General features: G+C 51.9%; 11 protein-coding genes across 11 annotated transcripts; 7 read left to right on the top strand and 4 right to left on the bottom strand.

The window, feature by feature from the left end:
• Positions 1 to 3,545: 3,545 nt before the first annotated feature.
• On the bottom strand, positions 3,546 to 5,986 carry DAS1-0 (Dihydroxyacetone synthase; the record flags this gene model as incomplete). The annotated part of the gene is made up of 5 exons (XM_036646536.1): positions 3,546 to 4,454; positions 4,510 to 5,027; positions 5,089 to 5,571; positions 5,624 to 5,733; positions 5,793 to 5,986. 5 exons carry the CDS (start codon positions 5,984 to 5,986, stop codon positions 3,546 to 3,548), a joined length of 2,214 nt encoding a protein of 737 aa, XP_036488697.1.
• A 949-nt stretch (positions 5,987 to 6,935) lies between these two features.
• On the top strand, positions 6,936 to 9,097 carry CGCS363_v014686 (Transcriptional regulatory protein moc3; the record flags this gene model as incomplete). The annotated part of the gene is made up of 3 exons (XM_036646535.1): positions 6,936 to 7,060; positions 7,134 to 8,911; positions 8,964 to 9,097. The coding sequence occupies 3 exons, from the start codon at positions 6,936 to 6,938 to the stop codon at positions 9,095 to 9,097; spliced, it is 2,037 nt and encodes a 678-aa protein (XP_036488698.1).
• A 489-nt stretch (positions 9,098 to 9,586) lies between these two features.
• mtdH (NADP-dependent mannitol dehydrogenase) lies at positions 9,587 to 10,480 on the bottom strand (the record flags this gene model as incomplete). Its single annotated transcript, XM_036646534.1, has 1 exon — positions 9,587 to 10,480. One exon carries the CDS (start codon positions 10,478 to 10,480, stop codon positions 9,587 to 9,589), a length of 894 nt encoding a protein of 297 aa, XP_036488695.1.
• A 906-nt stretch (positions 10,481 to 11,386) lies between these two features.
• On the top strand, positions 11,387 to 13,179 carry prlL-11 (MFS transporter prlL; the record flags this gene model as incomplete). The annotated part of the gene is made up of 7 exons (XM_036646533.1): positions 11,387 to 11,523; positions 11,585 to 11,620; positions 11,699 to 11,784; positions 11,843 to 12,429; positions 12,487 to 12,579; positions 12,632 to 13,019; positions 13,094 to 13,179. The coding sequence occupies 7 exons, from the start codon at positions 11,387 to 11,389 to the stop codon at positions 13,177 to 13,179; spliced, it is 1,413 nt and encodes a 470-aa protein (XP_036488696.1).
• Positions 13,180 to 13,339: 160 nt separating this feature from the next.
• On the bottom strand, positions 13,340 to 15,334 carry CGCS363_v014683 (putative transporter; the record flags this gene model as incomplete). Its single annotated transcript, XM_036646532.1, has 9 exons — positions 13,340 to 13,357; positions 13,408 to 13,979; positions 14,033 to 14,225; positions 14,276 to 14,374; positions 14,426 to 14,626; positions 14,679 to 14,749; positions 14,810 to 14,899; positions 14,964 to 15,164; positions 15,220 to 15,334. 9 exons carry the CDS (start codon positions 15,332 to 15,334, stop codon positions 13,340 to 13,342), a joined length of 1,560 nt encoding a protein of 519 aa, XP_036488701.1.
• Positions 15,335 to 16,187: 853 nt separating this feature from the next.
• On the bottom strand, positions 16,188 to 17,881 carry CGCS363_v014682 (putative transporter; the record flags this gene model as incomplete). The annotated part of the gene is made up of 4 exons (XM_036646531.1): positions 16,188 to 16,291; positions 16,388 to 17,069; positions 17,131 to 17,610; positions 17,675 to 17,881. The coding sequence occupies 4 exons, from the start codon at positions 17,879 to 17,881 to the stop codon at positions 16,188 to 16,190; spliced, it is 1,473 nt and encodes a 490-aa protein (XP_036488702.1).
• Positions 17,882 to 18,815: 934 nt separating this feature from the next.
• On the top strand, positions 18,816 to 19,660 carry chyE-0 (Glutamine amidotransferase-like protein chyE; the record flags this gene model as incomplete). Its single annotated transcript, XM_036646530.1, has 3 exons — positions 18,816 to 19,199; positions 19,247 to 19,318; positions 19,373 to 19,660. The coding sequence occupies 3 exons, from the start codon at positions 18,816 to 18,818 to the stop codon at positions 19,658 to 19,660; spliced, it is 744 nt and encodes a 247-aa protein (XP_036488699.1).
• A 440-nt stretch (positions 19,661 to 20,100) lies between these two features.
• Positions 20,101 to 21,639, top strand: fmo1-1 (Thiol-specific monooxygenase; the record flags this gene model as incomplete). Its single annotated transcript, XM_036646529.1, has 3 exons — positions 20,101 to 20,237; positions 20,290 to 20,851; positions 20,908 to 21,639. The coding sequence occupies 3 exons, from the start codon at positions 20,101 to 20,103 to the stop codon at positions 21,637 to 21,639; spliced, it is 1,431 nt and encodes a 476-aa protein (XP_036488700.1).
• A 518-nt stretch (positions 21,640 to 22,157) lies between these two features.
• CGCS363_v014679 (UNC93-like protein) lies at positions 22,158 to 23,671 on the top strand (the record flags this gene model as incomplete). The annotated part of the gene is made up of 2 exons (XM_036646528.1): positions 22,158 to 22,281; positions 22,335 to 23,671. The coding sequence occupies 2 exons, from the start codon at positions 22,158 to 22,160 to the stop codon at positions 23,669 to 23,671; spliced, it is 1,461 nt and encodes a 486-aa protein (XP_036487928.1).
• An 852-nt stretch (positions 23,672 to 24,523) lies between these two features.
• Positions 24,524 to 25,021, top strand: CGCS363_v014678 (uncharacterized protein; the record flags this gene model as incomplete). Its single annotated transcript, XM_036646527.1, has 1 exon — positions 24,524 to 25,021. The coding sequence occupies one exon, from the start codon at positions 24,524 to 24,526 to the stop codon at positions 25,019 to 25,021; it is 498 nt and encodes a 165-aa protein (XP_036487927.1).
• A 466-nt stretch (positions 25,022 to 25,487) lies between these two features.
• Positions 25,488 to 26,108, top strand: CGCS363_v014677 (uncharacterized protein; the record flags this gene model as incomplete). Its single annotated transcript, XM_036646526.1, has 1 exon — positions 25,488 to 26,108. One exon carries the CDS (start codon positions 25,488 to 25,490, stop codon positions 26,106 to 26,108), a length of 621 nt encoding a protein of 206 aa, XP_036487916.1.
• Positions 26,109 to 26,122: the final 14 nt, after the last annotated feature.

Here is a 26,122-nt window from a genome sequence, read left to right as displayed (position 1 = left end):
TATATGCAAAAGTTCGTGGGAAGGAAAGATGCGATATGGACTCTGAGGCGTTCGGTTTCTGAGACGGTCGCTGGCTAATAACCCTGCAAGATCTTTGGTGATTTGATCGGGAACAATTGACACTGGACTCGACATATCTCTGTGAGACGTTGCACGTTACTTCCATACGGGGAGGTGGTTCAGTCATTGCAGAATCGCGAGGGAATTGCAGTTGAACCAGAAGTCTCGCTGGATGCACTTCTATGTCTGTCTCGTTGTCGAAAATTGCCGGACTACCCTGGACTGGGGACCTTTCGTGAAAACCGTAGTCCTCCTGAAGTCTCTGTGTCTGAATTGATTCGTTGGACCAGAAGGAGTCCACAAATGTGTCAAGAGCAATTGCCCATGAAGCATTTCCCTCACTAAGGCCGACATTGGTTGTTTGTGAGGCGTTTCTCCCGTAGGGATATCCGTGCCAGGTTCCGTTTGGAGGACCAGGAACATACTCGTCAGTGTGCACATCTCCGATGCGCGCGGCTCTCCATAGATCATCGCTTCTGATAGCTTGAAACTTGATGTACGATGGCCCACGGACTCGAGTAATGTTCGAACACTCAAGAAACATGTAAGAGGATTCGAGAGAAAATGTCGTATTACCAAGGTCATTGTGTCGAACAGGGACGCCGACAAGAGCCGAATAATGAATTTCACCAACGACGTCGGTTGTGTGTTGCCAGTCATTAGAGGCCGCATCTGATAAGATAGGAATTTTAACATTCCCCCAAAGGTCCATTGCGTCTTGTTTGATAGTTGAGGGCATTGTGATTACTGTGGTGTAAAGTGTTGAAAAGTACGAAATAACATTGCGGGCAGTGTTAGCTTCGTTACGACCCCTTACACGAAGACTCGAAAATCTATTCGAAGCAAGACTGTTGTAATATGTGATGTTTGTCGGTGTGACGTTAGGATGAGGTTGTGACGAGAGTATCCTGAGAATTGCCTGAGCTCCTAGGGGTGAGAACGCCCAGAGGAGGACTAATCCAGAGCCGAGGAACGTAGGAAAGTGAAACCAAGTTTGGATTGCTCCGCCGACAGTGCGACTCCCCATAAGTTGTTCGAGAGAGCCTAAAGTCGCGCCTCTTTCAAGCTTCCAGCGAGCGTACTCAGACATCAGCCGGCCGACAACGGATGCGAACAATATGGAGAACAAAGTACCCAGCTATCTCACAAGTTAGTACTTTACTATTTGTATTTACAGAGGTAGCAGTTTGTTAAGTAGGGAGCTGCAATGGCCCAGCATGACGCTTGGGGACGATGAGTATCTTACCAGGGTGATACCATTCTGCCAAGTTTGATACGACGTGGCGTTGGAATCCGAACCATTAAGTCGCGACACCACAAGAAGAAAGGCCAGGATAATCAAAGGTAAGATGACGACCGCACAGTCTGTCAGAATAGTCCATATGCTGACAGGCTTCCTTTGATACGCGACCTCGCTGACATTGTCATCTTCTGTGGCGATGCGAGTGTACGTCTTTGCGCTTTGCTGATCTTCGACAGAAGAATCACCCTGATCATCTTGAGCTTCGTTTTCGAGTGGCACTGTGGAGTCTGCAGTTCGGGAGTAGCTCCCGGTGGAACCGTCGTCGACAACGATCATCGATCCTCTACGATCACTCTTGGGCGAGCTTGCGGAAACCAAAGAAGCTGGGCCCCGAATCTCGTTCTGGCTTGCCATTGTGAGTGTTGAATGGGGATTTCCCAAATAAAGAATTGATTGTTGAAAGCGCAAGTTTGTTAGGAGGAAAGAGCAGAATGCCTCAAGTGACAACCAGGCGACTTTAATCTAGGATTCGGAGTAGTATATCAGAACCTGTTGTCTCACCAAGACCTGGAATGCTTTCGAAGGTGTCTGCCGCCAAGCTCTTGGAAGAATATCGTGTAACGCAGCACCATTCATTGCAGCCTGGGCGAGGCGAATTCGACTGAGCCTAGAAACCCATGGAAGGCGCGCACCCAGGCAGAAACCATCTGTGTGATGTGATCGAGATGCTGCCAAACTATAGTCTTTGAGGCACCACATCATGTTTACGTTGACGAACCTGCTGCGGTCATGTTTGTACAGGTGGGCGATGCATGAAGGCGTCTGTACTACGTGTACTACGTTTAAAAGCAACCAACCCCTAGAGCAAGCCGATTGACGTGTTACTGTCAATGCTATGAGCCAGTAAGGATTTGAAGATTGTTCCATTTTGGGAAAGACTGGGTATTCGGTACGGGAATTACGTGCGTACATGACCTTGAAAGGGATACTGTTTACGAGATTTTGGTTTCAGCTTGTTTTACTTCAGCTAATGTTTCACGCCGTTTTGTGCCTGCACTGCCGATATGCACTGCCGATATGCAGTCATCTTTCATACTAAATCCATGCTCGTGTACCTGCAGAGGCCCCTATGTTGCGACCCGTATGCAAGGATAACACATGACCGACCTACTTGGGCGTTGGGCGGCTAGGACAGGACATTTGTACTACAGAAACACGGGAGCAACAGGGACTCGCTTGGGAAGCGGAAGAACTATGGGATAGATCAACTGACTACGGAAGTAATATGGACAGAAGCAAAAATAGAAAGGTTAGATATAAGCCATCCTAGCTATCTGACGGAGGATATCCATTAGTTATAAGACTTCTAAATAGTATAACCTAATCCTCAAAAAAGTGGCGGAGATCAGTGAGATAAATTTACTTATAAATTGTTATCAATATGATAAATCATTTGAGTGTTTACGTTTTTATTTACCGCCTCGAAATCATGAAACCTTCTGCGTAGACATGATTCTTACACTCCGTTGCGTTGACGGCGTCCGCCCCCGACTTTGACCTGGAAGGAAAATTTTCCGCTAGCCTAAAAACCCCCTAAACTTCACACTTTAATAACTCTATATATACGTAATACGTAAGAATAAAAAAATATTAATTAATAGCCTTTAATTAGGTGATTATAATAATATCTTTTTTATTTATATATACTACGTATATATAGAGCTATTAAAGTGTGAAGTTTAAGGGGCTTTTAAGCTAGCGGACACTAAACGTAACGCTAAAAAGAAAAAACGAAACCCCTAGTATATTACGTTAAACTATCTACTTAAAAACCCCTTAAAATCAGCTTTAACTTCACACTTAGCTAACTCTATACGTACATAATACGTGAGAATAAGAAAGATATCGTTATAATTACCTAATTAAGGGCTATTAATTAATATATTTTTTATTTATATATATTACGTACGTATAGAGGTATTAGTATATAAAGTTTAGGGCGATTTAGTAGTTTTTCGGTAAAAAGCCCCTTTTTTTACCTTTTTCGGGCTAAAAACTGCGGGGTGGACGCTGTTAACGCAACGGAGTGTACTACCCACTATTTTTTGTTCTCATGTTTTTACATTGTCCAACTCGGAAAGACCCGAACCGTTGGATTGGTAGAAGAACTCATTTAGGATGGTCAACAGAGGTGCGTTTCTAACGAAGCCCCATCATTGCTTGTAAGATTCTGTAAGTCTGCTTAATGCTCAAATCTAACCCCCAACGGACCATTCAAGTCTCTAAAATCACCCCGAAGAACCTCAATACCATCTCTCTTAACTTCATCCACAAGTTCCTTAATCTTAGGCGCCATCCTTGTTGCCTTGAAACCAAAATAGTCGTACGCAGCCTTGGACGGCAGACTCTTGCCAAACCGGCGCATCGAGAACGAAGCATCGGCGTACCTCTCCCAGCCATTTGCCGCATACGCCTCAATTACCACTGTCGGCTTGCCCGACCGTGGCTTCAAAACGGACTGCTTGTATTCGCGCGACTGTTGCTCAAACAGCCGCGGGCATGGGAATGACACCACACGTGCCTTGACCCCGTCCTTCTCCAACAGCTCCTTCGTCTCCATTGTGAAGCCCATTTCTGAGCCCACACCGATGAGGGTCACGTCAAAGTCGTCCCTCTCAACGAAGACATACGCACCCTTGGCAACGCCGTCACGAGACGAGTGCTGGGGGTATTGCGTCAGGTTCTGACGCGACAGAGAAATAATAGTGGGCGTCTCGGTTGCGTTGATGGCCGTTATGAAGGCGCCGGCCACTTCTTCCGAGTCGCACGGGCGGATGTAGAGCGTATTCGGCATCGCGCGATACAGCGCGGGCAGGGCGATGGGCTGATGCGTTGGGCCGTCTTCGCCGGTGCCGATGCTGTCGTGGGTTGCGATGTGGATTTGTTGGAGGCCTTGCAGGGCAGCCATGCGGACGGCGGGTGCAGCGTAGAGGTAGAACATGAAGAAGGAGCTGGTGACGGGGAGGAATGTGCCTTTTCTGAAGGCGGCGAGGCCGTTGGAGATTGCGCACATGGCGTGTTCGCGGATGCCGTAGTGGATGTAGCGTCCGGAGTAGTCGCCGTTCAAGTTGCATGCGGTTCGAAGCTCGGGCTGAAGGCAGGTTAGAAGTGGTCCTTGATCACGGGCAAAAAGAGATTGGACTCACGGATTGGAAGTCAACCTTTTGGTTGTATGCGACATTGCATGACGGGGTCAAGTCGGCGGTGCCGATCAGGAAGTTTCTCATCTTCTCTCCGAGCGGGTTGCCGACAATGCCCGCAGACTTTCGAGAAGACGTGGGCTCCGTCGGGAGCTGGTCGTGACTCGGGATGTACTTTGTCCAATCGTCGGGCATCTTTCCGTCCACGCGGAGCCTGAATTCGGCAGCAAGTTCGGGGTGTTGCTGGGAGTACTTCTGGACAGTGGAAGACCAGTCGGCTTCGTAGGTTTTGCCACGCTCAACGGCGTCAGCAAAGAAGTCGTAGACGTCCTTCGGGATGTGGAAGTGTTCCTCAGGGTTCAGACCGAAGCTCTTCTTGATGTTGGCAACATCATCAACACCGAGGGCGGCGCCATGTGTCTTTGCGTCACCAGCCTTAAGTGAGCCGAATCCAATCGTTGTGCGAACGTTGATGAATGTTGGACGGTCGCTGCTTCGCGCAGCAATTAGAGCGTTGGCAATGGCTGGAGATTATCGAGTCAGCAACGAGTCTATGAAAGAAGCGTACCCAAGAAAGTAACCTACCGGCAACGTTGGAGTTTCCATCAAGGACCTCCAACACATTCCACCCAGTTGCCCTCATTTTGGCGTTGATGTCTTCCGTATTCGCCACATCCGCTGTTCCATCACACGTGATCGAGTTGTTGTCGTAGATAATGCAGAGGTTGTTGAGCTTCCAATGGCCCGCTAGTGACACCGCCTCAAGGCCAACGCCTTCCTGGAGACATGCGTCGCCGATCATACACCAGGTCATATTGTTCACCACCTCAAATCCCGGCTTGTTGTATGTTGCCGCGAGGTTCTTCGTCGCCATCGCAAGGCCCACCGCGTTCGCTACGCCTTGGCCGAGAGGGCCTGTAGTGACTTCGACGCCTTCATTCTCGATTTCGGGGTGGCCGGGACAAATGGAGTCGGTCTTGTCAGAGTGATATGATTTAAGCTGCTCGACTGTCATGCTCTTAACACCGATGAGGTGCATGAACAAATATTGCCAAAGGCAGGCATGCCCTTGTTTGAATTAGCAATCAGATCCAGAGTGGGATATTCAAGAGAGGCCTACCGTTTGAGAGAACGAATCTATCTCGGTTGAAATACTCGCAGTTACTTGGCGAATACTTCATGACATACTTGTAAAGGGCAATGCCAATAGCTGCCATTCCCATGGCGGAGCTACACCGAAGGTCAGACAAGGTCGCCAATTGAAGAGCCAAATGATCATCGTAGCTTACCCTGGATGACCGCCATTGAACTGCTGACATTGATCAGCGATGAAGGCCCGGAAGACCTTCAACACTCTGTCATGTTTGTCCGAGCTCTCGAATTGAAAGTCGGTCACTGCAGGAACACCATGAACGTTCGTGACGTTCGGCTTCACGGGCAGATTCTGGGTGGCCTTCTCGTAGAGCTCAAGTGACGGCGCCATGTTGTTGGATGCTGGTGTTAGTATGCTGCACAACGAGTGCTTCTTTGGTGATCTTCGAAGAGCTTTTCGCCCATGATGAGGCTACAAACCTTTTTCTTATAACTTGTTGAAACCCACGTCATGTTGCTTTGTCTGTGGTTGTCATGCCGCCTGAGGGCGAAACAAATTGCCCCGCGTCGTGCGGCTTGTGGTTCAACGTCCGATGCGACGCCAGATCATCGCCCATGGGGAAAGAAGTCTGGTGCGGGGATGGCCCTATCGCAGCTCAGTACCACTCGCAACGAAAAGACGCCGAAGACGGTTCTGAGTTGATGATGGTCAAGCTGGAATCTGTCCCGAAGCGAGGTGCCACGAAGCGAAGCCAGTGCCTTTGTTGTGGAAGGCCTCGCGTCGAGGCCACAATTGTGGATCCTTTTCAAGCACTCGCCATGGGAATGTGTCGGACTCTAGAGCTCACCCCGGGATGACTTATCCAATTTGCAACGGGAGTATGTCTCTTCTCTGGATGTCTCCCTGAGCTTGTTTCACTCGGTCAGGTACGCGTCTTGGAATAGGAAGCGAAGGCGTCGAAAACTATAGGCGGCGAAAGATGATCTATCGCTGTTGCTTGTCACTGATCCAGCAGACTATTCTAGCGTAGTATGCTCCCGCCGGTTAACACGCCATCTGAACTATGAATACAACATGTCGCCGCTTGAGACCACTAAACTTGCTGGCGCGTTTGCGGGGACTGCGGGGAAAGAAGCAGGGATTTGAGGCGCTGAAACCGCTCTCCACTACATAGTACGCATTCCAGTTTACTTAAAGGCTGGAATAGCCTCGAGACGAAGCCGGGCGATCGACTGATTTCGATGTTTACCAGGTCGCCAACAAGGCCCAGCGAACCTTACTCCGTTGAGAGACTCTACTCTCCGCAAGACCGGCACTATCCTCGACGCGAGATCGGCCAATGGAGGCACCCGCAAGCAGCAGACGACGGTCAACGGCCTCTTCGGTTGCGACACCTGGGCAAGAAAGTCGACCGCGACGAGTCCGGCCGTCTCGAGCACGAGGCCTACGAACATCCACAGGATGGTGAGTTCTTCTGTTTGTGTCTTTTTGTGCTAAGTGGGGTCCTCCATTGCTAATTCATGCATACTGGCTGCAGTTTGACATGTAGGAGGCGGCGTATCAAGTGTGACGAGGGAAAGCCGAAATGCGTCCAGTGTTCCAAGTCAGACCGTGACTGCCAGTATGCCCAAGCTCCCACCGGCGAGAACGACTCAGAGACTCGTCGACGCGCGGACTCTACGATTTCCAACGCCGATCAAAGTGCCGAGGCCGACAGCGTCGAGGATGCTGTGCCAACTACGGAACCTGCGGAGAGTGCACTAGCCACTTCGCCAGCCGCAGCAGACACAACAGCATCACCGGCCGCTCGCCCGGTCGACTTAACTGCACCTTTCGTGTCCTCCTTCAACCCGGCCGGCTCACTCGGCGTCGACAACAGCGCCTTACAGCCCGCTGCAGTCTCTGATGCGGATCTCGGCTTCTCACCCCTAGCACTGAGCCAGACGTCACTGCTCAACATATCCCCCTTCGAGTGGTACGATTTGCTTGCTCAGGATGCAATCAACAATATCCAACGGCTCAACAGCCTGCCGAATGGCGAGGTTAGATGGGTCTTTGATGAGAGTACCCTGTCTCGGAGACAGACCCCCTTGCCAGAGTCGCCGACTGAGCAGGACGACCAGCTGCCCATCTTTGGTCGAAGCGAGGGCCACACTACTCCCCCCTGGAACACCTCCAGCAATATTGAGCTCTCCGATGATGAGTTGGTTCATTTCCGTTACTACGTCGATGTTGTGGGACCGATCTTGGATCTCTTCGATCCTGAGCGGCATTTCTCCAACATGGTCCCCCATCTCGCTGTTCGTAACGCCGGACTTCTCAAATCCATCCTGGCTGTCGCTGCTAGACACATGTCCTTGGGACCCAATCCTAAAGTCTCGAACTCTGGCGGTAAATGCCATCCTCTAGCAGATTCATCTCTTGCTGGCAGCCCAGCACAAGAAGAAGCGGCTCGCTCGGCAACCCAGTACTACTATGAGACGCTTCAGTATCTGTCACACACATTGCTATACCCATCCTATGCCAACTCACATGAGATCCTGGCCACTGCCATAATGATCAGCACTTACGAAATGTTCGACTCAAATGGGCCCTCCAACAACGGGGATTGGGAACGCCACCTCCGAGGAGCGTTCTGGATTCAACGATCGCAAGATAACAACGCCGAGTCTGCAGACAGTTTCAGGAGAGCAGTGTGGTGGGCGTGGATCCGCCAGGACATTTGGGCGGCCTTCAGATCTGGCCGTCGAACACTGACTATCTTCCAGCCCCAGAAGACACTGCAGGAGCTAAACCCAGATGACCTCGCCAGTAGGGTGTTGTTCATTGCTGCAAAGTGCGTCGCATACGCCGCGTATGATGCGTCTTCTTCAATGCAAGACCTACAGCAACGAATGAACCTCGGGAACCGTCTCCTTCGGTCTCTGGAAGAATGGCGTGAGGCGCTGCCAGCTTCCTTTACTCCTATCTCTGGAGGAGCAGTCTCGGATTCGGTGTCTAGAGCGAGCCTCCCGAGCTCAGCTTCCCCGTCTATACATCATGTCGGTCAAGATCCGGGACCCGCTGCAACTCAGGGCAAGGGGGTTTTTGACCCAATCTGGATTCATCCGCCCAGGAACGCTGGGGCGATGCAGATGTATCATTTTGCACGGTCAGTGGTTCTCCTTGCCCAGCCGTCCACGGGCGGATTAAACGCCTACAGGCGACGACAGCGGCTTCTCAATGAGAGCCTACATAGTGTGTGTGGTGTTGCCAAAGCTTGCAACGAGAATGATCCTGCACTGGCATTTTTGAATGTGCAGGTGATGTTTGCTGGTGAGATTGCGTGCTGCGATAGTACGATGAATTGAGCTAACGGGTTATGTAGTCGGGCAATGTGCCCAGAATGGCGAGAAACAGACGGAGTTACTCGAAACATTAAACCGAGCAGTCGCGATCAGCAGCTTTCCATCAAAAGGGCTTACCGATGAGCTCGAAAGGATATGGAAAGAGGGATTCTAGTCAAGCTGAAGAATCTAGCATCGATACCCCTACCCCACGTGAAACTGGCTCCTTGATTGCGCCTCGCGCAGCTCTTGGATTTGCAACTTATTGCAGCTCGACCTTTTTTCTTGCTGTATGTCTTGTATAGAACAACATTGCCAATCACGAACCTAATGGCCTGTATTGATTTGGCTGGTCGTATGTTTCCTACTGCTCAGAGAATAGCATTAGAGCTGCTCTTCTCACTCACAAAGGAAGCGGGTAATCATCGTTAATTGAATCGCAAGGACGACCTGGAGCAGCAAGAACTAGTCGCACGAGGAACACAATGAAGACTCCGAGAAATACCTAGAGAGCAGGAACAGCAAGGAGAATGTCGCGATAGAGAGGCACAGCGAGGGGATGACTGAACTTGGTGCTCAATGATATCAGTAGTCATAGATCCTCTATATTCTATGGTGGATGACCTTATCATATCTCTCGCCTGCCCCTTTTCCTATCCGTTCCCTACCAGGCACCAACAATTCCAGCCACAGGAATGTCAATGCCTGTTGTGTATGAGGCTCCATCCGACAGCAGATACACATAAGCGCCACCGAGCTCCTTCGGGTCGGCTAGCCGGGGCATACCCCCGTAATACTGCATCTTCAGATTCCAGTCAGGGGCCTGGTCGACGAAATAGGTCATTGCAGTCTTGACGAAACCAGGAGAAATCGAGTTGACCCGGATACCGTGCTTCGCCCACTCCATGGCGAGTGTGTGGGTCATGTTCCTGACAGCACCCTTGGTCGCACCATACGGCGCTGACGGCGCCGCGCGGTTGGGGCGATACGAGGTCATAGACGCGGTGAAGACGATCGAACCCTTGATCCCGAGCTCGATGAAGCGCTTGGCGACAGTGGTCGCGCAGAAGTAAGCCCCGAAGACGTTGAGGTTGAACAGCTGCTCGAGCTGCGCGCGGCTAAAGTCGAGCGCCGGCTGGTGTTTTGTCATGCCAGCGTTCGCGACCAGGCCGTGGATGGCGCCCTCTTTGGCGATGATGGTATCGATTGCGGATGTGACGCTCTCTTCTGAGGTGACGTCGCAGTGGAGGTATTGGATGCGCTTGGGGTTTGCCTTCTGGACGGCCTGGAACTCTTCGCCTGGCTCGAAAAGGTCCAGAGAGTAGACTACTTTGGCATCGTTGGCTAAGCAGACTTCAGCGATGCCGAGGCCAATTCCTCTGTTGGCACCGGTGATTGCGACAACCTTGTTTCTCAGCGATACCTTCCAGTCATGGTCTGGGCCGGGCTGGGTGTTGAGGAACTCCGGGGTTGTTGAAGAGGGCGGGGCAGCCGCAGGGAGTGTTGTTGAGGCAGCGCCATTGTTGGCTTGTGAGTCTGAGGTTGCGCTTGGAGACATGTTGGCTATCAGGACCCAGGATGATGTGACCGTGAAGAGAGGACTTCGCTGATTTGTGGGGTTCTGATGGGCTGATAAAGGACGTTGAAAGGCTGAATGGTTTACGTTGGTAGGGAAATTTAACACGATGATATACCAGTGTGCAGGACTTATGATATCTTATTGTCTGGCTCGTAGCGGATGCCGATGTGCAGATCTAGGTCCCACTCCGAGTTGACACAACGAGACTTCAGCGGAATTCTCCTAGCAGACATCGGCACGAATGCTGGACTTATCCGACCATATTCCCCACTCAGAACTGCCGAAAAACAATTCCAAGAGATGGAGTCACATGGCGTGGTTGTGCTACGAATTCCATTCGATGCGACATAGACGGCGACGGGGACTCGCTTCGAGGCATAGCTGAGTATGGCCTTCGCGTCGAGGCAACCCGCTATTTGTGTCTCACCCGGGCAGCCGATGGGGTTCCCCTCATCCGAGAACCACACCATCCAAGTTCATGGTGCATCCCTGGTAACCCCAAATTCCGGGGAGTACAACTCTGGGGATGGTCCCCACGATTCCTCCACGGGGTGGTTAGTCGCTTTGTGGAGAGCTGGAGAGAGGAAGGGATAGGGGTTCGGGGAAGGACAAAGGAATTTGCGGAGTGACCGGCTGGCTAGCCTCTGGACTGCACCAGCAACTGAGGCAGTGGATAAGCAGGGACACCGACACTTCAAGTCATTCTATAAGATTGAGCTGTTGTACATCTTTGCACCACTTCTACAAGCGAAATGTCAGCTTAATACATCCTGTTTCTCGATATCTTCACGTTACCATTCTTTCTATTGAAGATCCATAAGAGGCAGCCAAGACTCCAACTCGCTATCCACGATGGTGTCTCGAAGACAGTCGTCTTCTCCAAGCATGGAGGCGAACGACCAGAAGGAACTTGGGAATCAGCCCGAGCACATCGAAACGTCCGGCCCGACAATCACTTGGACGGAAGAGGAGGAGAAAGCTCTTGTTAAAAAGATCGACCTCTTCCTGATGCCTACCATCTGGTAATACGATGCACGGTTGTGACTGGCGACTCTAGAGAGAATGCTGACGATCACCTTTCAGGTTGATGTACCTTTTGTCATACATGGACCGAACCAAGTCAGTGCAAAAACCCTTGACGTCAACAGCCAATGATTTAACTGGACAGCTTAGCTAACATATGATTCTGTGATACAGTATTGGAAATGCCAAGATCGCAGGTATGGCCGACGACATTGGCCTCTCGTCGTCTCAATACAGCATCGTCTTGGTCGTGTTCTTCAGTGCGTTCTATCTCCTACTTATGACGCCCAGCGCTATGAGTCTTCTGACAACGTGTAGTTGGCTACGTCCTCTTCGAACCTCCCTCCAACATGATCCTCGTCCGAACCCGACCGTCGCTATATCTTCCCTTCATAATGGCTCTCTGGGGCGTCCTCACATGCATCATGTCCGTCGTCAAGGAATACCATCACCTCATCGTGCTTCGTGTCTTTGTTGGAATAATGGAGAGTGGTTTCGCTCCTGGCATTCTTCTCATCATCTCTTCCTGGTATCGACGCGGAGAGCAATCGAGGCGTTTTGCCGTCTTCATGTCTGCAGCAATTCTTTCCGGGGCATTTGGAGGGTTGCTTGCTGGTGCGATCACGAGTGGCTTGGAAGGGGCACACGGGATCCGGGGGTGGAGGTGGCTCTTCATCGTCGAAGGTGTTGCCACCATCGGATGGGCCGGCATCTCGGCTTTCATCTTGCTGGACTTTCCTGCAACTTCAACGAGACTGACACCCAGAGAGAGAGAAATTGCGGTCGCGAGGTTGCAAGAAGACAATGTGACTGTTCGAAACGCAGATGAGAAGCTCGGTAAAGGGAAGTCTTTCATGTTGGCACTGAGAGATTGGAGAACATGGGGGTTCATCTTTGGCTACATGGTAAGATTCACAACCTGGTTGCCGTCATTAGGATCCCTCATGCTAACCAAGACATAGGTGATTGTCGGCTCTTCTACACTCTCCTATTTCTATCCGACTCTTGTCCATGGACTTGGCTTTACATCAACGGTCCAGGCTCAGTACATGACGGTACACCCACCTCATTGGATGCCAGTTGTTGGTGCTTTCTAACAAAAACCAGGTCCCCATCTACGCATTTGCTTTCGTCTGCACGGCAATTACCGGCTACTTCGGCGACAAAATACCCGATCATCGCGGACTAGTCATCGCTGCCTGGCTCGCATTCAGCATGATCACCTCAATCATCGTCTGCGTAGTGTACAACTTTACAGCGCGATACGTTCTGCTTGTTCTCATGGCCGCTGGATTGTGGGCTTCTAACGCGATGTCTCTGTCCTTTGCCAGCTCAACTTTCGGAAGCATGGACGCCGAGGTTCGTGCGATTGCACTGGCGCTAATGAATGCTCTCGGAAACTTGGCGCAAATCTATGGCGCATATCTCTTCCCTACTGACGATGCTCCGAAATATCTCATGGGTTTCGGCGTCATTTCTGGCATGTTGGGCTTTGGTACGGTGGTTTATGTAATTATGCACATCCTGGTCAGACGTTGGATGCCTTGAAAGACGAGCGCTGATCTGCAGGGAACATGTCCAACTCATTCATTGCGTACTACCTGCATTTCGCTCGTCATGGCCATCACGAGGAAGCTGTCTCTTTCATTGAATAGATGAATTTAGTGGAATCATTGTGATAGTATCTTGATTAGATCTAAACCCCGCCAGCCCGCCTGCGACATCTAAGTGGAACCAGTCTGTCTTGTCGATCTCACACAGAGGTCCTCCATGATAGCTATGGCTACTGCTGAATGTCACACATTCCATCCATGTCTATAAGGTGTACCGGAACTATGGACTTTGTTAGTTGCGAAGATAGTTGAAGACAGAGCGGTACTTACGTAGGGGTTCTCAAAGTCAGTGTAGTCCGCCTCGCCGTACTCCTTGCCCTTCTTCTGTCGCTCCTCGGCAGTCAGACCGTCGTTTGCCTGCTGCGCATCTCTCTTCTTGTTTCTTCTGACCAGGACAAAGCGCCAGGTCAGAATGAGCGCAAATTCAAGCCCGAAGCAAATGGCACATCCGATAGTTCCAGGGGTGTACTTCGGCGCGTCCTTCTCCTTGAAGATCTGACTTCCCACCATGTTGCCAACGCAGTATCCAACGAAGGTGAAACTGCTAGTGATGGTACGCTTAGTGCGACCGGCGGTGTTGCTCGGAATGAGGGTCCAGGCAAGGAAAAGACCAAGCACGAAGGGAACCGTGATGAAGTAGCAACCCCACTTGGTCCACTTGATGGCGGGGTCGTTGGGGAGGAGCGACATGCCCAAGAATCCTGCAAACGGCGGAAGGACGGAGCCGGCCATGAAGAACATTCGAAGATTGGACCACTTGCTGCAGGTCAAGCCGACGCAGATGAAGATGACGACTGACATCACAGATCGGGGAATCTCGATCAAGATGGTCTGCAAGCTGGCTGTATGGGAGTCAACATCTCAACTCGAATAGGTTGGAAAAAGTGCTGCTCACTAAAGCCGAAGGATTTGATGACGATGCTACCGAAGGTAGTCAAGCCACCGTTCGGCACAGAGCTGAGGAAAGCATTCATGCCAGCAAACCAGAAGCAAGGGTCCATGAGACACTCGCGGACTTGCTTCCACTTCCAGCCCTTAATAGCGGTCTTGTCGTTTCCGGTGTTGTTTGATCTGATACGAGCGCTTGCCTGCACGAGGTTAGACAAGATAGCATCTGACGATTTGAAAGTTCACTCACCATATCCTTCTCCTCCTTGTTTAACCAAAGCACCTCCGATGGTGTGCCGAGAAGAAGCAAGCAAAGGCATCCGACGAAGGTAGTAAGACCTCCCAAAAACTGTCTAGTTAGTACTGCTATTCGGGCATCATCTCGTGATTGTCGACTTACGTAGGAGATGTATCGCCAAGGTTGCACTCCTTCTCTACCCTGGGTTGCGGAACCAATGGCGTACATGATCAGACTGGCAATGACACCAAAACCAGCGTTGGCACTCTGGAATACAAGGGAACGAGATGCATGTTCACGGGTCTTGTACCACGTTCCGACAAGAAGCATGAATCCCGGGCTGATACAACACTCGAATGCTCCCTAATATTCATATTAGCGAATGGAAAACTGGCGTTAATGTGTCTCAACATACCTGAAGAGCACGAAGCGCAATGAGGTGAGTAAAGTTTTTAGCAAACCCGATACACAAGACAATGATGCCCCCTGTTGACGGATTTCAGTGAACCGTTCTCGGTGTATATCGCATGAGCGGATGAGGCTTACAGCAAATCATGTAGATTGACAGGGTTCGACCCATCTTGTAACGTTGGACGACGACATTGCTTGGGAATTCGCAAACCATGTATGTGATGTCTAAGTTCCACTATGTCAGTACTGTCCCGGGCTTGTTTCGGAATGTGGGGGAGCGATCACGTACAGAAGATGGTCGTCAACCACGAGTACTGCTGGCCCACCAGACCGGTGTCCTCACGCAAGCCGAAGATGGCTTGTGTTCCCAACGCAGTCTTGTCTGTTTGCTGGATACCATAACAAAGCCACATGAGAGGAAGCAGGTAGCGGTCAATCTTCCTTTTCAACTTGTGGAATTCTTCCTTCGTGTAGCGGCCCTCGACCTCGACTGCGAACTTTGATCAATACTGGATGTCAAAAGTTGAAAGGGCCGGAGATCATACTCAGATGCGAATCGCCGATCACTTCACTCTTGGTGTCTGATTGCGCATTGTCATCAGACACAATCGCGACCTTCTTCTCCTCATCAACGACGTGAGGTTCGGGTTGAGAACCCATGGTTGTTGCGGGGTCAGGCAGACACCTGAAAATGCGCACAAGAAGGGACGAAGGTAGGAAGGTTTACAATATGACAGCTTCTGAGCGACGTGCTGGCGAAAAGTCACCTGGCTGAGAGCGAATAGTTGGGATCGGCTTATATCACTACTACAAACTCTACCCCAAATGCCGGAGGCAACACATACCCTGGTCGGCAGCCAACAGTCCAGATAAGGATTCCCGCGGAGTCAACCCCCAACTATCGGGGGGCGACATCAAAATAGCCGACCAGAGGGCTGGACGAGACCGAGCTGGTGGGACCTCTGAACCAACATGGTAAGTGTGCTGCACTTGGCAGATATATCTCGTCTCCTCATCGGACGACGTCAGCTGCGGCTCCAATCAACTTATCTTCGCCCGTCTTGGCAGACATTAATCTTCAACGCCTAGGCGATAAGATCAGAGAGGCCGCAAGGAGGGCACAAGCTATCGGAACAAAGATTACCGCCCCGGAAAAGATAATGAGACGATGGGTAGACAGAACTATGCGGGGAGTTGATTGTCACGTTCCATTGATGTGCGCCGTCGAGCTGCATGCATGATGTCCTATTTGGTAGGTCGGGTGATAGGGTTGGATCCGGGATGATAAGCGGAGGATAAGCCGGGGAGGCGGGGTTCAGGCCGTTGTAGCCGACCAACCTCGTCCGTTGACTGGGGTGTTCATCTCAAACAGCATCTCAGAGGACAAAGTTGAAGATGGAATTTAGAGCAATTGATATGTTGGCCTTACATTCATTGACTGAAGTAATCCTGGTGTATGAAAGCTCAAGTCTGCTGAAAATGGTTGAATGCGCTTCCAAGCCCGATTCAAATCTCACAGCTTGTATCTGAAATGAGGATTCTCCTTATCGGTGCGGTCCGTGAAGCCAACCTCGTTCACCTCGGTATCGCCATGCCCCGCGTTGACGTGCGCGCCCCCTGTCATTTCAGCAAGCCGCGCGTCGCGCTTTCTGTTTTCCCACCACATCAAGCCGCCGATACAGGCCGTGAAAAACATGCAACTAGAATACATACCACAGAGCGCTTTGATGGCGGACATGTATCGAGGGGCTTCGTCGGGATCGAACATGAAGGGGCCGATGATGTTCCCTGCAGCATAACAGATGAAGTTTACACCATTGACCGTCATGCGCTTCGTGTGGCCGGCAAAGTTAGCCGCGACGATGGACCAATTCAGAATGATCGCAGCGCCAATTACCCCAAGAAGCCAGCAGCATGCGGTCAGTGCCAGGGGATGCTCGAGGGGAATGAGCGCGATGCCAATGATTCCTGCGATGGACGGAACACCCGCAAGTACGCTCATGAGAACGGTGATGTTCCTGTAACGCGAAGCAAGATAGCCTAGGATGACAGTTGGGACGAGTTGGAATGCCCCGCTGGGCAGTTGCCATTTCAATGTCTCGATGGAGTTGTATCCAAAGCCTTTGAGAAGGGCGCTGGTGAAGTTCGTGAGGCTGCCATTGATGATGCCAATGGAGATTTGCTGTAGAGCAACACACCATACGCGAGGCTCTAAGAAAGCTTCCTTCATCTGGTAAGGTAAGAATTGGCTGTGCTTTATGCCCGTGTGATTGTCGGCTACTCGCCAAACGGAGACCACCCGCTCCTCGTGGGTAAAGAGTTTAAAGTCAACCGGGCTTAACAGGAATAGGAAAAGTGCAATCCCTCCGATAAACAGAGTAATCACTCCAATGACCTGGTCATAGCCTGTTAGTATGGACCTTTGAGATTGAAGTAAACGATGAAAGGGTCCATACCAGAAAGATGAGCTGCCAAGGGGCCAAGGCGGTATGTGTCGTCGTGCCAAGTCCCCAGGAAATCCCCGAGCCAAGCATCAACGAGATACCGTTGCAGCCTAGCCAGATACACATTCTCAACGGCTGCTCGTCCCGAGTCCAGAACATGGATGTGACAAGCATCCATGCCGGGCCAATGCAAGCCTCTAGCCCGCCAAGAAGGAAGCGAAGCGCCATGATACCAGCAAAGTTCTTGGCGCCGACGGTGGCGACTAGCAATGTGCCCCAACACAGAAGCATGATCGAGACGAACTTTCCGATCGGAAAACGCTGGAGACACCAGCTCGATGGGTAGGAGAATAAGAGATAGCCGATGTTGGTGATCGAGGCCACCCAGGAATAGTCCCGCCCTTCGAGACCGAGGTCGGCCTGGAGGCCATAGGCATTCGCATAGTTGAGCGTCTGCTTGTCGAGGAAAGACATGAGGTAGATGAGACACATCTGCAGGAATTCAGATCAGCTTCTGCCTTCTACGATGGTGGTCCTGGTGAAGGAAGGTGTATACCGAGGGCAACAAAATGAAGTCAATCTTTCTCAGAACCTGTTTGGCGATGGCGTCTCTACGTGCCGGATCCATGGCTTGGGATTCGAGATAGTAGTCGTAGCCAATGTCCGTGTGACCGACCTCGACAGTACCCTTGGAGAGGCTCTGAATATCCGTTTCAGGCATGTTTGCCTCGGGCTTCATGCCCTCGAGATCGGTGAGAGACATATTGCCGCGGGCTCACCGTTGTCGAAGGTAAGGGTATGAGAAGATATGATACCGTCGAAAAGGTTAATGTGACGGAACTCGTATAAACATTTAGACAGATACCGAGATCTACTTGATATATCCAGAAACCTCTACCCGTATCTTCCAAGTGACATGGGTTTCTGTTATGGCTTTCCATGGGTCTGCAGCAAGGGATATCTGGGTGATGATACAGCGCCCGCTCAATATCGGAAGCAAATGCACCGTCGGCTCCTGCCCGAAGTGTAGAAACAGCAGAAACAACGACATGTAGGCTTGCCTCTATGGTCAGCCAAGTGATAGACATGTTTCCCAGATACCCGGCACAGGCTCGGTCCACCTGTTCATTGGGTAGTGGAATACACGGGGGTGGGAGCAGATAATCTGCAGGTCTTGGTGGTATCACATCACCTTGCGGGGAACCTGGCTCTCATAGTGACATGTTCGAACATTGATTGTCCAAACTCGCGCTCTTTGTATCTTCTCGCGGTCTTATTCACCCGTGATTGGCTTCCTTCAACTTGCGCGGTCATGCAGTTCTCTGCCAGGCATTGAGTTGCATGTTGATGCACCGCGGTCCCGTGATAGTCACACAGCGTATGCAAGAAATACATCCAGGCCTTAGGGTGACAGTTGGTTTTGTTGTCGGACTGGAGGCCGATGAGGCCTCTTTTGTGGATACATAGCCGGGCTGTCGGACAATACTCCGACCGGCCCCAGTTCCCGGCCGTCTAGATTCCACTTACCCCGAGCCATTCCTGCTGTGGGACACATGCTAGGAAGAAATGATAACATGGCCCCGGATTCGTCTTCGTGCTATTTTTGGTGCAAAAAAGGCATCCAGGCCTCTTCAATTAGCACCTTTAGCATTTTTCAGCTACACATCGCCATCTCCTCAACTGTGCATACCAACAACATGACCCGGACAAACGGAGCCTCGAAGCCTTACAAGGCCGCCATCATCCAAGACTTCTCGACTACTAAGCCCTGGGGCCAGATGACGATCGATGCTACGGCGAACTTCATCCGTCGCAGCATTACCCACGCTCAAGTTGATCACTATCGCGCAGCTGATGGCGAGACCCTGCCCCCGGCCAAAGACTACGACCTGTTCGTTTTGACGGGAGGAACCGTGAACCTGCTTGAGGAGGAGAAGCCGGAATGGGCGTTGCGCGTGCTTGATTTAATCCGCGATGCAGGCGCACTCCCTGACACTAAGCTTATTGCATTTTGCTGGGGACACCAAGCGGTTCACTATGCCTTCGGCGGGGTCTTGGATGTCCTTGTAGAGGGGCCTAGGGTACGTCTAGCTGCTACAGACAACGCCGTATGTGGAGCTGACAACAGACTGTGAAGATTGCAGTTGAAGAGATGCACCTCACGCCGGAAGGCACGAAGCTGTTCGGAAAGGATGTTCTGGTAAGCATGATCTCCGAGCTGTTAGACAAAAGTTTGGCTGACGATGGTTGTCAGTTGTTGCAAAAGTACCACAAGCGCTACATATCACGACTTGCGCCAAATTTCACAGCATTGGCAGAGCGATGTGAGATCGCATGTAGCAGGGAGAAGGGCATCATTACTTTCCAAGGACATCCCGACCTCAGTCGCGAAATCGTTCGGACTCTTATCGACACGGACGACGGGTTGTACAAGCCTTCCGAGGCATTAAACCGCAGTCCTTGCGGCAAGCTGTTCAGCAGTGACACGGCTGACGATGGGGATGAGGTGTGGTACAAGATCATGGACTTCGTGTCAGCCTGATGGACATGCTAGCAACTGCGTCGGAAATTTGTTTGTGGCCGAGATGGATGATGCCTCGTTGAAATCGTATCGTTCTGGATCATTTTGACCCCTGTCACTGGAAGGCGCAAGCTACACCGTCCCCATAAAGCGGACCGTCCCGCCGTCTTGCTGAATAATGTTAAACTTAATAGGAAGACAATTGGCCATAACCTAGCTTATCACTCTGATTCGCAATTTCCAGGGCAATTGACCTCAGAGAAGAACCAAGCTTTGGGGTGGAACTGCGGGCTACCGCGTCTCGCGTTTCGCGAAGCACGTCATATGCGGGACCTATTCGTCAACAAGCTTACGATATAAGACATGCCGAGCATCTTCGGGGAGCCAACGAGGTGCGACATATTTGAGTTCATGTTGGAATAAACACTTCAGATTTCTGATAGGGATTGATCCAGTGGAAAATGGCGCCCAGATACCCAAGCGTAGCCATCATCGGGGCTGGTCCGTCCGGCATATCAGCTGTGAAGGCGCTGAGTGAAGAGAAGGTGTTTGACAGGATCCAATTGTTCGATAGAAGGGAGAAGATCGGAGGGACATGGTAAGTCACTCTCGGTGAATGCGCATGCTTAGATGACTGACATGCCGCTCAGGATCTACGACGAGAAGCCAGAGCCTTTCTCACCACACTCAAGTCAACCAAGCAGGGACCTTCCTTCAAATTTTCCACAATCAGTCCTGCCAGCGTCTGAAAATGTCACTGCCAAAACGGGCATCTACCCTTCCCTGGACAGCAACGTCGGCTCACAAGTCATGGCTTTTACTTACAAGCCGTTTCCCTCGGTGCACTCATCAACGTCCATCAACCGCTTTGGAAAGGCGAATCCGACGCATCCTTGGGAGAAGGTCGCCGGGTACCTGGAAGAGATTGCCGAGCCATTCAATCATCTTATCACCCTCAACACCCACGTTGAGCGAGTTGAGAAAGTCGGGAAGAAGTGGAGGTTGACGCTCAGAAAAACACAGTACTACCTTAAGGGCCAGAAGAGGGACTACTGGTGGCAGGATGAGTTTGATGCTGTGATCGTAGCGACTGGGCACTATGGTGTGCCATATGTGCCCAACATTGCAGGGCTCAAAGAGACGTTTGCTGCGTTACCTGAGAGATTTGAGCACTCGAAGGCGTACCGCTCTCCGGAAGACTACTTCGACAAGGTGAGTCCAACCGTGTCAATTCAAACAATGGAGTCATCATCTAATCACCACCACAGAAAGTCGTGGTTGTCGGCGGCAACGTCTCAGCCTCAGACACCGTCTCGGAAATTCACAACATCGTCTCAGGCCCTCTCTACGTTGCTCAGCGCGGGTACAACGAGATTCTCAAGGACGCATGGGAACTCCCCAACGTTGTTCTCAAACCCGAGATCACGAAACTCTCCGTCGGCGCAGATAACCTCGTCAAAGTCACCTTCAAAGACGGCACGGAAGTAGACGGCATCGAAAAGGTCCACTTCGGCACGGGGTACCGCCTCTCATACCCGTTCCTCGTCCCGGACCCCGTCACCCCCAGCGGCCGGCTGTCGGGTTTCTACCAGCACGTGTTCAACATCGCCGACCCCTCACTTACGGTGGTCGGACAGGTCAAGGCCGCCATCTCGTTCCGGGTGTACGAGTACCAGGCCGTCGCTGTGGCGCGGTACTTTGCCAACCGCGGTGGGGGTCTGCCGTCGCCGCGGGAGCAGGACGAGTGGGAGGTGAAACGGCTGCAATATAAAGGGCCTACGTCGCAGTTCCACGAGATCAAACCTGACTTTAAGGAGTATTTCGACTTTTTGAAGGACGTGGCTGGGCCGCCTGCGGGGGGGACAGATGGGTATGAGTTGCCTGCGTGGGAGGATGAGTGGGGGCTGTTGGGATTCGGTGTGTTGGCCTTGAAGCAGAAGTGGTGGAGGGAGTTGAAGGAGAGAGATGAGCAGAAGAAGCAGATTAAGGCAAAGCTCTAAGCCTACGGTCTTTAGGATTGCCAAGACACAAAGTTTCGTCCATCTATCGCTATTGAGCTAGGTCTTCCATGATGCCATTCCCAGGCGAAGCTTTCCCATCCGCACCATCAACCAACCCCACGAAACCAAACATCGGTCAACTTCCATCGCGCCAAGAAGATGGTTCCCGTGAATGTGGTTCTGCCAGAAAAGACCTACCGAATACGGACATCTTCCCGGGGTATGGATCGACGGCCTCCACTCGGAGGTCCAATGGGGGCCAAGATTCTCGCCGTCGGGTGGATTCAACGGCACTTCCAACGTTGCACTAGCATATTCGTCATTTTGCACCAATATGAGGAGTCATTCCACGCGAGAAAATTTGGAGAAAGAGCTTTTTTTGCAGCAGCGGTTTACAACGGGAATAATCACGATGTGAGCCGAGACAGACTTTATCCGATATAAGGTTGGCTGATCCCACTGGACGTTGCGGCTCACGATGCAACGACTTCATCACGACTAAAGCCTAAAAATCAACGATGGCTGAAGAACCGACCAAGACTCCGGTCTCGGAGGTCCGGGACCACGCTCCGGCGTCTGAGCCGGTAAAGCGTGTCTGGTACCACTCAACGCTGTTCAATGCCTTCGTTATTGGTGGTGTCGGTATGTCTGTCTGTCACCACCGCGCGCAACTTGATTTTAACAATGCTGGATAGGTTTCATGGCCCCTGGCCTCTGGAACGCGATGAACGCTCTCGGCGCAGGCGGCGCTCAGGAACCGTTCCTTGTTAATGCCGCCAACGCCCTGGTGTTCGGCCTCATGGGCTTCCTCTGCCTCTTTGGCGGCCCCATCGCCAACCGCATCGGCCTTGCCCGCACTCTGCTTCTCGGCGCCGTGGGCTACCCTCTTTACTCCGCCGGCCTGTACTGCAACAACCGTTTCGGTAACGTCTGGTTCGTGCTTGTCGGTGCCGCAGCATGCGGCGTCAGTGCTGGACTTTTTTGGGCCAGTGAAGGTGCAGTAGCCTTGGGTTATCCGGAACCGGCAAAGAGGGGCAAATACATGAATATTTGGCTATGGTTCCGCACAGGTGGGCCTCTCGTAGGCGGTGCCATCGTGTTGGCGCTCAACAATGACGCCGGTGCGAAGAAGAAGGGCAAGGTTGGGTACGAGACTTACCTCGTCTTCATCGCGCTGCAGTGCCTGAGTGTACCCCTGGCCCTGGCCCTCTCGCCACCTGAAAAGGTGCAGCGTACCGACGGGAGCAAGGTCATCATCAAGGCTGAAAAGTCCTTCTCGGCCGAGTTCAGGGAGCTGTTCCGCATCTCGAAGAGGAAGGATGTGCTGCTGCTACTACCGATATTCTGGGCGGCGTACTTTAACCAGTACAGCGGTAACTTCCAGTCATACTACTTTGGTGTCAGAGCAAGAGCGCTCATCGGCTTTGTGAGCAATTTCGGCACGCTCTTGTCCAGCCAGCTTATCAGCACTTTGTTGGACTACAAGGGCTTCAGCGTCAAGAAGAGAATCAACATCGGATTCTACTACGTTGTCGTCTGGCACATCATCGCATGGGTGTACGGATGGGTTATCCAGGAGAAGTACACTGCTAACCCGCCGGCATACGACTGGGAGGACAAGGGTTTCACCGAGGGCTTCTTCGTTTTGCTGCTGTGGGACTTTGCGAGACAGGCGTTGCAGAACTGGCTGTACTACCTGCTGGCAACCAAGACGGACAACATCTCTGAGCTTGCTCGTTTCTCTGGTGTACTGAGAGGACAGGAGAGTTTCGCGCAGGCTGTGGCGTTTGGGTTGAACACCAGGAAGTGGCATGGAGGTCGGGTGCCGCTGGCCATTAACACGATTCTTCTGGGTCTTGCTGTGTATCCTACGTGGCTCGTCGTCCGCGACCACGTGCCCATCGAGACGGACAAGCTTGCCAACGTCGAGGAGGGTTCTCAGGGAGAGTTGGCCGAGACGAGGTTGTCTGCGGATGAGAGGAAGGACTTTGTCATTGGACAGACTGGTATTGGAAGAGATGCTAAGATCTGAGGGCTTAGATCGATTGTAGTTTATATCATTTAGTTGGACAAGAACTAAGCTAAACTGAGCTTTTGCTACCTTTGACATTTTCGCCTCTGGCAAGAAAGATTTCCCCGGACTGTGGGTAAAACTTACTACCTAGTACTTAGACTGCGTGAGGTGGGTTTTGACGATTTTGTAATTACTGCTGCTCTTGGTCTCCTTGGTATCCATGTCAGCCTTGGTATTCATCGTTCCTGGTATTTGTCGTCGACCTATAGTGAAAGCCATTGCGAGCGTATTACAAAGACGTCCTACGTTGTCTAGAAACTCTTCGTCAGACAGCCGTAGGACCGGATACCGTCGACACTCAAACACCATCCTTGCGCGAACCTTCGCCCGAAACGTTTTTAGGAGAGATTTTTCTATTGGGCGCTAGAAATCCGCATTCGTTGGGAGATAGAGAAGCTCAGCCGGTTGAGCTGAAAGTTTCCCGCCCTGTCATGGCCGGCGCCACATCTTTCAATACGTTAGATACATTCCGATAATTCATGACCGCTTCGTGGCTGAAAGTTTCCATCCTATCGGGAAATGCTATCGTTCGGCTCACCTTGATCCCATCATCTTGGCCCATGCATACTTCCCCGTTAGAGGCAGTCAAAAAGGTGTGCCCACAGGCGGCAAACTGTGAAGAAAGATTAGAAGGGGAAAAGGACCTTGATGACACACCTTCCGGTGATCGAGATTGCACAAAAAGAAGATTTCGACTTCTGATATCCCACAGCTCGTCATTTTTTATTCCATCCCCTATTGAGAAAAGATAAAGGAGAAAATTTTGAAATTACCCAGAACCAAACCACCAACACCAAGAAATCTGCAACAATGGATGTTACCCTTCCTCCTTTACTTGAATCGATTATTGAGTTCACGGTGACCGCCATAGCAGTCATATCCCTCATCGTCACCATCGGCGGGGTCTGGGCCATGGTCGTCGAGGCCTTCGTCAGCAACTCCGACAATTTCATCCGCCGTGGCCGCCAGCTACAAAATTGCCTACACCTACCGCAGCGACTATGTCTTTTCGCCGACACGGACCCGGGTATGTCGGAGGACACTGTCCGCTTCATCGGCGCGGCGGCCCTACCCGTAGGCGTGATGCTCGTTGCCATCATCGGATGGGGCATTTTCTTGGGTGCGAGACACGAGGAGCCGGATAGATGGTTCTGGTATCTGGTCGCGTTGTTCGTGGGGTGTCTGGTTTGCCCCTGGGGGCTGATGCTGGCGGCGCGTAGCCGAGAGGCGAGGATGGGCAGGGAGGCGGCGGAGGATGGTGGCGAGGCGGGGTATGCTTCGGCGCCGCGGGTGATGGATGACCGTTAGGAGGCTGGGGGCCATTAGAGGTATCAGGTGATGGGGATATCGATGGAGGGCATGGTGTTGTGGAAGGTGTGACGACGAAGCGAAGAAGAGATTTGACAGCAAGAGGCTCTGCTAAGGAGGGACAGGCTCGGGTTACGATGGCCTACCAACTCCAGAGTTTTGCAACGTACCTACGCCCCGTTAGAGTCAGTGGAAACTAGATTGTTGGAATTCATTATATTGCACCGTAACGGGACATGGCTCAAACCTTCTGGCACCACGGGATTGCGTTATCTGACGATCTCGTTATCGTCAACCTTGATGGCATTGTCATTCCACCGGTCATGGCACAGAATAAACGTTCTGAGGCTCCCAGTCGTTCCTTTCAGTCTATCATCTCTACTTCAAATCATCTACAGACGCGAAAAGCCGCATCCATCTGAATGAGCAGCAAACCGACTCTGTCCCAACCAATCTTGCACCAACAATGTCGGACGTCACTTGCCTCGAGTATCTCGGAATACTCCTAATCAGCGCGCTCGTCTTCATAACTACCCTCCTCATCTGCGCCGAGCTCATCGACACCTTCACCGAAACCTCATGCCCCTCCATCCCCTGCCGCCAGCGCGCCCAGAACCTGCACCGCCTTCTAGCAAGCCTGCGCGTCTTCCCGGACTCGAATCCCGGCATGGGGGACAGGGCCCTCCGCTTCATCACCGACGCCGCGCTGCCGCAGGGAATAGCACTCCTCGCCCTCTCCGCCCGAGCAACCTACCTGGCTGCGAGGCACGAGGTGCCGAGTCGGTGGTTCTGCTACCTGCTCGGGATACTGACTGGGTGTGTTGTGTTTGAGTGGGCTTTGCTGGTGGGTGACCACAGGGCGCGGGCTCGTAGAGAGAGGGCGGTGGCAGCGGCGGATGCTGGGAAAGTTGAAAGTGTGAATGGAAAGGTGGTAGATGAGAGGGCGCGGACTCATAAGGCGAGGGCGGCGGCAGCGGTGAATGGGCCGTATGAGCAATGCTTGTACCCTAGCGTCGATTTTAGGGGGGTTAATGCGCCCGCATATAAGACCGAATTTTTCGGGCAGCCAGTATTGCAGCGTTGTTGAGGAGTCATCGAAAA

Source organism: Colletotrichum siamense, assembly GCF_013390195.1.
Source record: "Colletotrichum siamense strain Cg363 chromosome Unknown KSG_Cg363_contig10, whole genome shotgun sequence".
Taxonomy (NCBI): domain Eukaryota; kingdom Fungi; phylum Ascomycota; class Sordariomycetes; order Glomerellales; family Glomerellaceae; genus Colletotrichum; species Colletotrichum siamense.
This window is presented reverse-complemented; position numbering and strand designations above follow the sequence as displayed.